This window comes from Anolis sagrei, chromosome 2 (genome assembly GCF_037176765.1).
Source record: "Anolis sagrei isolate rAnoSag1 chromosome 2, rAnoSag1.mat, whole genome shotgun sequence".
Lineage (NCBI taxonomy): Eukaryota > Metazoa > Chordata > Lepidosauria > Squamata > Dactyloidae > Anolis > Anolis sagrei.
Genome location: NC_090022.1, coordinates 127,621,567 through 127,632,551, shown reverse-complemented (window position 1 = coordinate 127,632,551; position 10,985 = coordinate 127,621,567). Strand labels below are relative to the sequence as shown.

General features: G+C 46.4%; 1 protein-coding gene across 6 annotated transcripts in view; it reads right to left on the bottom strand.

The window, feature by feature from the left end:
* Positions 1-607: 607 nt before the first annotated feature.
* CAMSAP3 (calmodulin regulated spectrin associated protein family member 3) overlaps positions 608-10,985 on the bottom strand; it is a 50,597-nt gene continuing 40,219 nt past the window's right edge. For all 6 annotated transcript variants that reach the window (XM_060764406.2, XM_060764407.2, XM_060764411.2 and 3 more), the window contains 7 exons: positions 9,111-10,839; positions 7,652-7,788; positions 5,192-5,418; positions 4,649-4,745; positions 4,278-4,396; positions 3,877-3,995; positions 608-2,282 (listed from right to left, as the gene is read on the bottom strand). In XM_060764406.2, coding sequence (XP_060620389.2) covers positions 1,980-2,282; positions 3,877-3,995; positions 4,278-4,396; positions 4,649-4,745; positions 5,192-5,418; positions 7,652-7,788; positions 9,111-10,839 — 2,731 coding nt within the window. In that variant the 3' untranslated portion in view covers positions 608-1,979. The remainder of the gene's footprint in view (positions 2,283-3,876; positions 3,996-4,277; positions 4,397-4,648; positions 4,746-5,191; positions 5,419-7,651; positions 7,789-9,110; positions 10,840-10,985) is intronic.

The following is a 10,985-nucleotide window of genomic DNA, read 5'->3' as shown; positions in this document are numbered from 1 at the left end:
TGTGAGAAGTTGAGCTCTCGTAATAGAATGACTTTGTATATTTAAGAGTTTGTTTCACAGCTATAGTCTTATAATTATGTATCTTGGAGCAGTTTTTGTCTCTTAAGTGTGGAGCTCCCATCATCCGCAACCAGCATGCCCATGTTTCTGGAAGATGGAAGGAGTTCTAGCATGACTGATTTTCTGTATCTGCATCAGCTTATTTTGTTGTCACTGGTGACTTTACAAGAGAGCAGTAGGTACTGCGGTCAATAAGCATCAACTTGAAGCATAAATTATGTTTGCCCTCAGTTAAGGAAGAGGCTTGCCACCTATGACCAGTTTATAAAGTGGAAAGAACATTACAGTAGTGTGTGTGTAGGGCTGTGTTAGAATTCTAAAATCCTAGAGTTGGAAGAGACCCTAAGGGCCATCCAGTCCAATCCCTTTCCTTATGACATCCTTACAAATATTTAGACATGGCTGTCCTTCCTTCTCTCTTTGGATGCCAAATTACAGAAAGAACAGATCACATTTGCCGATCATTCTTGGGCCATGGACCCTTTTAAAAGTTAGGTGTTTTGCTTCTTTTCCCCCCCAAATTAACCAAGTAATGACCAGAAACAAACTCATTTAAGTTACTTTATTAAGCAGCCAGGGCAAAGTCCCCACCTGCTTTTTACACCAACCCAACCCTGCACTATACTGAACCCCCCCAAACACCTACATGACATTCAGTCAGCAACAAACAACCACGAGAGACCAGGAATCAGGGCAGGGAATCCAAGCTGTGTGACTGTGCCCCCCACCACACGCTCTGCCTTGAGATTAAGCAGAGGTGGATGGGGGAAAGAAGGGCTTGAGTGACGTGGTGATGGGACCTAGCAGCACTCTGGACCAAAATGTCCTCTCTCTTAAAAGGGATTAAAGGAGCAACCTACATTCACTGTCTCTAGCCTTGGTGCCAATGCTTCAGACTAGTGCCTAGCATCTGGGGAAGGAAGATAACTTGGGGGCGCACTGTTCCCCAGAGTGGTAGGTGTCTTCTTTCTTTTGGCAACTCAAATTAGGATCCACAGAGACCTGCTCTGGGACTATATCAACAATCAGCTTCCAGGCATTCAACGCAAAGTGGCCAGCTAAAGCGTGCTGGGCTTCACCAGAAAGACAGACTCTTTATTCCCAAAATGCCTGCTAAAAAGTTACCCCTTTCCCCACCCCTACTCCAAATAGCCCTTGTGCACAAGAAGGAGGAGACTAAAAATGTTCAAGAGGAAAAGACATTCAGTGAAAGATACTGAAGGAAGAAACATACATACACACACCCTGCTGTGATACCCCACCATGCCAACCTCATATACAAATTAACCCAATCCCATTGTTCGAAATGCAATTTGCTCCTTTTTATATACAAATAATTGAAAAATCATTAAATAGCTCCAATATATATATATGTATAGTATGTATAAAATATAAACAAGGACAGCCAGGGAATGAGAAATCCACCACAGAACCAGGGAGGGCCTGGGGACCTGTCCCTGGGCAAGTAGGAGTCAGAAAAAGAGCCCTGTGGTTTCTCTGGCTGTGGCCTGACATTCAGATGGTGGCTGGAGGAAGGCAGACCGCGCACACCCACCCCCCAAGCCCTATGTAGGGCAGCGTCACTATGGCAACTCTTAGCCGCTAGCTTATCATGGGATTTGGCAGTTTCCAGAGCATCTGTCCTCTCCTTCTTTCTCCCACCCCAATGCTGATAGTCAATGGTTGCCTCATGCTGAGTGCAGGTATCAGAACTATAGAAAAGGTTCTCAGCTGGTTCTGATCCAGCCAGACAGCAATGGTCCATGCCAAAATGTACACCCATGCTTGGAAGCCCTGTCTACTCAAGCCACTCATCATGGAAGACCCCATGTATCTACACTGGGCTGGCAACTTAAGAGCAGCCCAAAGTTCATGTAGAAATAGAGAAGACAGTAGACACCAAGCTTGGCAGGTGCTGGTTATTTTGGAGTACCGGGCTTCTTGGGGGTGCCTGGCTTCTTGGTCTGCCAGAGATGGCCTTGGATGGTGAAGGCATCCACACTCATGGACATGGTCTTGCTGGGAATCTGGGTAAAGCGCTTGCGATCAGAGCTGTACTTGTAGATGCCTTCGATCATGGGCAAAGTGATGGTTCGTGGACCATAGCCTGCCAAGCGCGTGAGTTCATCTGTCTCCCCTGAGAGCGTGTAGAGTGCGCGGAACTGGCAGCTTGAATCACGGAAGAGAATGAGGAAGTGATTGGCTTTGCTCTTCTCAACTTCCTAATATGGCAGAAAAGAGAGGAAAGGTGTAATTTGCAGTTTTGTAAGAACAAAATGAAGTATAAAGGCATTCCTGCCGCATTTGAAATGTCGTTATCTACCGCTGATATTCTGAGTACCCTCCAATGAGCTTGAAAGTGGCAGGTGGAGCTTCCCCACCTTATTCTTAGGACATCATGTGACTGTCCCAGAGTCACGGAGTTCAATGGCTCAACGTGACTTGAATGTGGGGTTCCCAAGTCCTAGTTTAAAACTCTACCACACACTGACTCTCATCTGCCCTGCAAGTACTAGAAGAATAGTTATAGGTTCTTGTGGATAACTACAAAGCAAAACAACGTTTTCTTCATATCCATGGATAGAAGGAGAAATGTGTGCTACTTTCAGCTATGATGGATCTGCCACCACAAAGGTGGCATCTCTTCCCTTCTGGCAGAAAGTTCAATTGCTTTCACATCTCAACCAGCATTCTGCCCAAACACCTGTCCTTTATTTTCATCTTATATCATACCTAGGAAATTTAAGGATTTGTAAGTTACACAGCATTTCTTTAAGTGATAACAGGATTAGTGTCTCAGGGTTAACCACAAGTGTCATTGTAATTGAGATGTGGTGGTCTGTCTTGCGGGTTAAGTGGTGTTTTATCTTGTTCTAACCAGGTTTGCAGTCCTGTGAAAGAATAAGATCTGTAGCCTGGTGGGGGGGCTCATGGATCCAAATGGACTCCATGGCAGAGATGGTGTTTCATCAGTTTTAGCTGGTCTACCAGCTACTACTCAAACTGGGATGGGCATATTGTGATCTGGGAGCTGCAGATCAACAGCATCTAGAAAATCACAACTTGCTCCCCAGTGGCCTGGTCAGAGATAGCTTGGTTGCAGTTTTCCATGCACTGATAAATTCCCATGTGGTATATGCAAACTACCTTTAAAGAGAGAGAGAGAGAGAGAGAGAGAGAGAGAGAGAGAAGATAAGATAGATAGATAAGATAGATAAGATAGATAGATAAGATAGATAGATAAGATAGATAGATAAGATAGATAGATAAGATAGATAGATAAGATAGATAGATAGATAGATAGATAGATAGATAGATAGATAGATAGATATTCCAGATGCTTCAGCTGCTGCAAGACAGAGCAACAAGACTGTTCAGCTGAGACTGGTTGTATCAAGTGCATTCCTCCTGCATTGTTTAACTGCAGCAGTTACTACTCAGTTCCTGGGCCCAATTCCAAGCAATGGTGCTAATCTTTAAATCTCCAAAAAGCTTAGAAATAATTTACTCAAAGGAGTGTCATCTTCTTTCTTCTTAAAATCACCCTTGGAGGCTCCACAATGCATAGTTTCTCATAATGCTTTCTTTTACATCAGAGATTTGAGGGAGAATGCTCTTCCAAACCTGCCTAGCGTTCTCATTATATACAAAGACACTGGTAAAATGTTTCTTTTATGGCAAGAGTTTCAATTCTAATTTGTTTCTTTGAAGCAAACCTTTACAGACCTTCAGGCAAACGTGCTATGTACACGGCCCCTTTTAAGAACCACTCCCCCATTTCAAACATATCCACCATCCTAATCGCCTCCAGCTTACCTCCAGGATGCGGTTCTTCTGGGGCTCATTGACTTTGCCAGCAAGGCAGCAGTGAGACAGGGCATTGTGGATAATGTATTTATTAGACTTGGCACTGGGCTCCTTGTACAGCTTTGGCCCTGCAGAGAAAAGGGAAGGATCAGCAGAGGCAACAAAGAAAAATCTTCCCTCTTACTCAGAGGAAAATATGTCGATGTGTATTTACAAATCCCTTGGACAGCATGAAGATGGGTTTTGAAGGTCCCCCAAGGCCCCTAGGTATACCACAGTAGCTAATGTCAGGTGGTTTTATTGAGGTATCTGGAAAATGTGGGATTCAGCTGAGCAGTGTGAGGGACAAAGGAGGGAAGCCAGGGAGCAGGGAGGTTTGGGAAGTGCAGGATGGAACAACAGCGACTTACCAGTGTATTCTGGAATGGAAGCGGGTGAGGAAGCGGTGGAGGCATTCTCCCAGTCCCGCTCCCGACTCTGGTTTGAAATCAACCGACTGGGGGACATTGGCCCTGAAGGGGATGCAGCTCTGTAGAAAATATCAATATTTCACCTTTGATTCCACAAACCCACAGCTGTACAACCAACCCAATTTTCTAAGGCATTCAACTACTTTGTCTTAGTTGCAAGATAAAAACAAGAATAACAATACAAGCAGGCAGAAGGCCCTGATCTCAGAACTAAAGGCTATCCACCAGCCACCCAAGTGCCAGTTGCATTGCAGGCTTCTTGCATCAGAGGAACAATTCCTGAAGGCTGTGGAGGAGCACGGCATACTCACCGAGAAGATCTTTTGATGGAAAGTGAATTACCAGGATCATTGGCTACTGTTGAAAGCGAAAGAGTTGACTGGGAGTACACCTTGCTGAGCTTGGATCCTAAGAAAAATATTGACAGTTAGGTGTTGACTTAGCACCTACACCCTGAAATAAAACTCAATTGACAAACATTCATTTGCCCTGCAGTAAAAGCCAAGTGCAAAATGTGCCCATCTTGGCAGACAAGTAGACAGCAAATGAAACAGATATGAAGTCACTAGGACAGCCATGAATATTTGGGCCATCTTTACCCCTGGAGCCTCAGAGAGGACATCAAAGATTCCCTCACTGGCACCAATGTCCTGCAGGAAGGAGATGAAAGACCATCACAACATCTCCTCTGCCCTTGAGCTTTGGTCCATTCCACTTCTAAAACATCCTCTATTCTTGTTTCTTAAAGAAGAGTGCAGCCTTGTTAAAATACAAAAATAAAAATCCTGTCTACTGGGCATTCCTGTCCTGCCTTTCCCTCCACACCTCCCAAGCAAGGCAGATGCGCCCCTTACCAAGGAGTCCTTTCACTGGGCTGCGGGCAAGAGCAGAGTCATCACAGAAGACCGTCTTGGGTCGCCCCTTCTTCAGGGCACGCACCGTGGTGGGCTTCTGCCGCAGCACCTTGTCCAGGTCTTCCATCAGCTTGAGCTGGTGACGCCGTAGGTACTCCTGGCGGGTGAAGTCGCCACGCCGTGTCCCAACTTCCTCCTCCTGTCGTGGACGCTCCTCCACCTGCAGCCTTAAGAAAAGTAGGCAAATGCACGCAGGGGTTATAAGCACTGACATATACGTTTGATCCAGGGCAAGAATCTTTGTACTAGCCCTTCCCCACCCTGCCAATATGCCATCAAAATTTTGACCAAGAATTGTTGTCATAGCTTAAGGAAGTAGCTTTCAAACTCTATTCTTTAAAAAATCCTGGAAATCTAAAAGCCTTTCTAGGATTTCTCAGTCAAAAAAATCAGTTGTTTATAAGATTAAGAGTTATAATTGCAATTTCAGCAGTAACTATAACAGACAAACATCTCTACTAAAGCGGTCCATTCCTGCGTTAAGCAACAAAATACAAAATTTTCATTTCATGCAGGGCAACAGCAATGCCCAAGAGGTCAGGCAAGTACCCTGCATCAACTGAATACATGCCCTACAGCTGGCATCTCTCACCAATACATGAAGATTTCACAAGGGATTTATGGGATTTCTCAGCCGTCTATCTTCAGAAGAAATGCCATGTTCACTAAAAGTCAAAACAGGTTTCTCAAAAGCAAGTCATGCCAGACTAGCTTTATATCTTTTTTGATAAGAGTTACAAACTTGGTAAATGACGGGAATGCAATTGATGTAACATATTTTGATTTCAGTAAGGCTGAATGTCAAGGTTCCTCATGACATTCTCACAAAGAAGCTAATAAAATGTGGGCCAGACAATGCTACTATTAGGTGGATTGGCAATTGGCTGACTGGCTGAACTCAAAAGGTGCTCAGCAATGGCTCCTCTTCATTATGGAGAGAATGACCAGTGGAGTGTCACAAGGGGTCTGTCCTGGGCCCAGTGCTATTCAGCAACTTTATCAATTACTTGGACAATTGAATTAAAGGCTTGCTGATCAAATTTGCATATGACCCCCCCCCCCCCCCCCAATTGGGAGGGATAGCTAATATTCTAGGATCATAATCCAAAATGACTTGAACAGATTATAGGGCTGGTCCAAAAATAAAATGAATTCCAACAAAGAGAAACGTAAGGCAGAAAAAAATGAAATGTACATATAAAGGATGGGTGATATCTGGCTTGAAAACAGTACATGTGAAAAGGATTTAGGTGTCTTAGCAGACCACAAGATGAGCATAAGCAAACAGTGGGATGCAGCAGCTAAAAAAGCCATTGTGATTCTAGGCTACATCGCTAGAAGTATAGTATCTGGATTGGGGAAAGTCATAGTCCCACTCTATTCTGCTTTGGTCAGACTTCACCTGGGATACAGTGTTCAGTTCTGGGCACCACCACTGACAAGCTAAAATGAGTACAGTGAAGGGTGACTAAAATGGTCAAATGTCTGGAAGCCATGCCCAATGAGGAGCAACTCAAGGAGCTAGGCATGTTTAGCTTAGGGAAGGTTAAAATTGTCATGTTTAAATATTTGAAAAGATGTCACAATGAGACACTTATTTTCTTTCCCCTAAGTTTTTTTTTGTTTTAATTGAGGGGTATTAAATGAAACAGCCTTGTGAACTCAACAGAATTTTTAATAGAGGGGCAGGAATACTGACAACTGAGGAGGGAAGGTATGGAGCACTTGGTAAGGGAGAAGATGATAAACAGAGGTATCAAAAAGGATTCACTTGGAAAATTGCTTTCAATATGCCCCTTGCAATGGAATGGATGAAATCAAATCCATGAATGTCAATGCACTTTGGTAGAAATTACTACTCACCCAACAAATGAACACAGGGAAGACTAAATACTCCTGATCAGCATGAGATATCAACTCATTTTGGGGGCAGGGTACCATGGAGGGGGACTTGGCTGTGACCCCAAACAGAATCATTCCACTCTGCCACAAGTTACTGAAGGGCCGCTTGTATTAAGTCGATGGGTAGAGTCTAACTAAAACACTTTTTTGCAATGGTGAGGAAACCCCAACCAGGCTATCTACACATGTGGGCAGGTGAGCAATTTCTCCAAGGTATCACTATGTACAGCTGTGCCAGGCATACAAGCACTTAATTTGTGTAATCAGAGCCAATTACTCAGACTTTTCCAAACCTGTTGTCAGTAACACCAGAGGAAGGGCCGTTACAAGATGGAAAGTTCCATGCAGCATGACTATATCTGCTTGGTCCCAATGCACACAGCCTAGCTAGATCTGGACAGTGTTACAACATAGCAAAACAGTCTCGTTGCCCTTTTGCTGCCATTCTAAGGTGGCCAATAATGGGGAGGATAGTGACTTGGCCCCATCTCTCCTCACCTGGCCTCCTCTTTCTTCTGCTCTTTCTCCTCCTCCTGCCACTGTTTTCTGCGCCGGGCCTCATCAGTGCGCCGCTGCTGCCTTTCTAGGAAGGTGGCCCGCTTCTGTGCCATCTCATCTTCAGGCTTCTCTTCATCCTACACAAACACAGATGATCAACATGGAACAAGAGGTCCTGACAAATACAGTATCATCTTCAATTCCCCAGAAAAGCCGACACTCCCCTTTCCCAGATCAGCATCAGGCTGGAACCAGCCATTGTCTTCCCTTTTATGCAAAGGTCCTAAACAATGGCATCTTGCAGTGGATCCTTGCACCCCACTTCTGCTATTCTTGCTGGGTCTGCATTGTCCCTGCATGCTATAAGCCCCCATTGAATTGTAGCTCGCATCATCTGCAGATGGGGCTAGTATTTCAGGAATAAAGATCTGGTGTCATAGGATTATAAAGACTTGAAACAGAATTAAATGGGCCAAAGTCTCAGGAGTGACCACTTTGGATTCTTCAACCAACCCCCAAGCAGCCCCAGCAATGGTTGGCACACCCAGAAATTGAACTCTGTAATCAGGCTCAGCGCTGGCTCCAGAGTTCAGGCGTCTCTCTTACAACTAGCTCAAGATGCTGCAGAAATGTGTGCCACCACTAGAGAGCAGCAGCAGCAGCAGACTCTCCAGGTGGGATCCAAGCCGGTCAGTGGCAGAACAGGCAGATCCTCTGATGTATCCTTGCTTTCTTAACCCAAGAATTTAAAAAGTGGGAGGAGGAGATGTAGTTTTTGGTCAGACCCATGCACGTAATCTGCCAGGAGACTTCCTAGTACACTTCAAAGCTTTCCCCTATGCCAAACTCTCATCTAGGGCTGCTGAGAAATGGACTGCAGGGGGAGATGCTGAATTGGGCCCTTCTTCCTCAATCTTCGTACAAACCAAATCTGACTATTTTTTTAAACAAGTTTTGAAGTGACTCACACTTTGTTATTCTTGTGGTTTACACTGGAGTCTAGGACTTCTTGTCTCAGAGTGTTTGTTATGTATACTTCGGCATATCTGAATCATACTAATACATATGGTCCATATAAAGAACTTGAATATGCTGCCTGGGCTGCTAAGACATCATATTGGTTCATATAAAAGACTAAAGCTGGTGTCTAGGCTGCTAAGACATCACATTTATTTTGCAAATGGTTATTTTTTTCCCACTGTCCAGGCTCCCCAGAGATCTGGGACCTAAGAATTTAGTATACACACAAACATATACCTACAGTTTCATTCCCATCATCTTCTGCTAAGACCTAAATCAGCCCTCTTTCCTGTAGTTACCCCATTCCAGTTCAGGGCTGGCTGGTCCCACAGAAAAAACCATTTCCAAATCTCACTTTCTTCAGGAGCAATTCTGCCCAAAGTGGAAAACTCAGGTAACCACCTCAGAGGTCAAAATAGCCAAAGAGTCTCATTCTCACCTTGAAGAAGAAGCCGAGACCAGAACGTGGCTCAGAATCCAGAGTCTCAGCAATGGATTCCTCCAGAGAGTCATCGCCATCAACATCATCTTCCTCCTCCCCTTTCAAGCTGGACAGGGGAATTTCAATCAGGCTACTCCGGCGGTCACTGGGTGAGGAAACATCACTGGTGCCATCACCTGAAACACGGGGATTACCCCCCTGGGGAGGCACTGAAGCCACAGGTCGCAGATTATTCTGACCCTCTGCTTCTGGTACAGGCAGTTCCTCATCCTCAGCAAAATGGATCGAAGAACGAGTCTGCACGTTCACTTGGCTGGGTGAGAATTTGCGGAGGTGTGGAAGGGTATCCACATTGTGCGGAGGCGTCAAAACCCGTGTGAGGGGTGGCAACTTTAGCTCTACCGGTCGAGTGTGCTTGGGGCTCTTGGGGGGAGCAGGAGCTGGAGACTTCTTGGGCGTGGGCTGAGGTGAACGAGATTTGCGGGAAGGGGATGGTGAAGGCGAAGGCGAAGACAGCTCCACAGAGGAACGAGGTGGAGCACCCTCTCGGCTGGGCCTTGGGGCTGGGATCACCCAGGCTTGGGCACTGGGCTTCTTGTCTTGCATGAGGCGCTGTTGCTGCTCACTCAGGCGCTGCATGTCCATCTGCAAGGAACTCAGAGCTGTGTTCAGTTTGGCCACTGCCCGGTTGTAATCGCCCAGGTTCTCATCAAGTCCTCCCTTCATGATATCAGGGGAGAAGGTCACCTGCTTATTCTCTAGACGAGTCCGGGGGCTACCAGCCTCATCCTCCGCCTCCAGTTGGGCAAGACGCTCCTCCAGGGTGAGTCGGCTGTCCTCTGACTGGGCCTGGGAATCAGGCGCTTTTTGGAGCTGTAAGAAGGCACTCTTGCCCAAACGCTGGCGGTGCCGGGTAAAGATGGCTTCAATGCGCTTCTTCTGAGCCTCAATAGCACGACGCTTCTCCTCCAGCCGGGCACCCAACTGGTTCATCTCTGAGCTGAGGGCAGGGCTTTGGGCAGGGCTTTCATCTGGTGGCACTGGTCCTGTCTCTGAGCCCTCGGAACTGATTCCACTGGACTTGCTGTCTGTTGCTGCCAACTTCTTCTTACGCTCTGCAAAGCTGGTCATGCGCACGCCAGAGGTTGACGATGCCGTACTGTCAGGCTGTGAGCTTAATGAACTCACACAAGAGGTGGAGTCATCTGGGGCACCTGGGGGGCGTGAGGCCTCCTCAGCATCAGAATCCAGACTGCCATCCTGAGTTGACTCTCCACCATTAGGTGGTCCATTGTGACAACGGTAGACTGTGGACATGGGCACCTTCTCTGGCGCAGAGGCTTTAGGTGGCTCTGGCGAGTGCAAGTAGAAGCCATCAGGCGCTCCCTCGGGGAGCAGGCGTTCACTGCTGTGAATGATTTGCAGGGCCTCCTCAATCGTGGGTAGATCTGAATACCCGTCAGTCAGCCCATTCTCCAAGGAAAGCCCCTCTTGGCTCTTGTGCCCACCAGCCCCATGAAGGGATGGGGTCACTAGTCCATTGGGAGTCTCAGCAACTTCGTTGGCCCGTGGGCGAGGGGAGCGAGGCAAAGAGGAGTAAAGGGCAGGGGCCAGGCTATCAGAACTGACAGAGCGAAGGATGCCCACAGGATTGCCCATCACAATGTCCACATCGCTGTCCAGGCCAAAGGGGATGCTGAATGAGACTGCCTGGGATAATGGGTGGCTGCAAAGACAGGAAAGGGGAAGAAGGTTACATAGGAGCCATTTGGGTATCCCACATCCACTTTCCACTCACTAGCCTTACATTACTTCCTTCCACCACAATCCTACACTCATGTATTTTAATTATGAATGGACAGGGATACACAC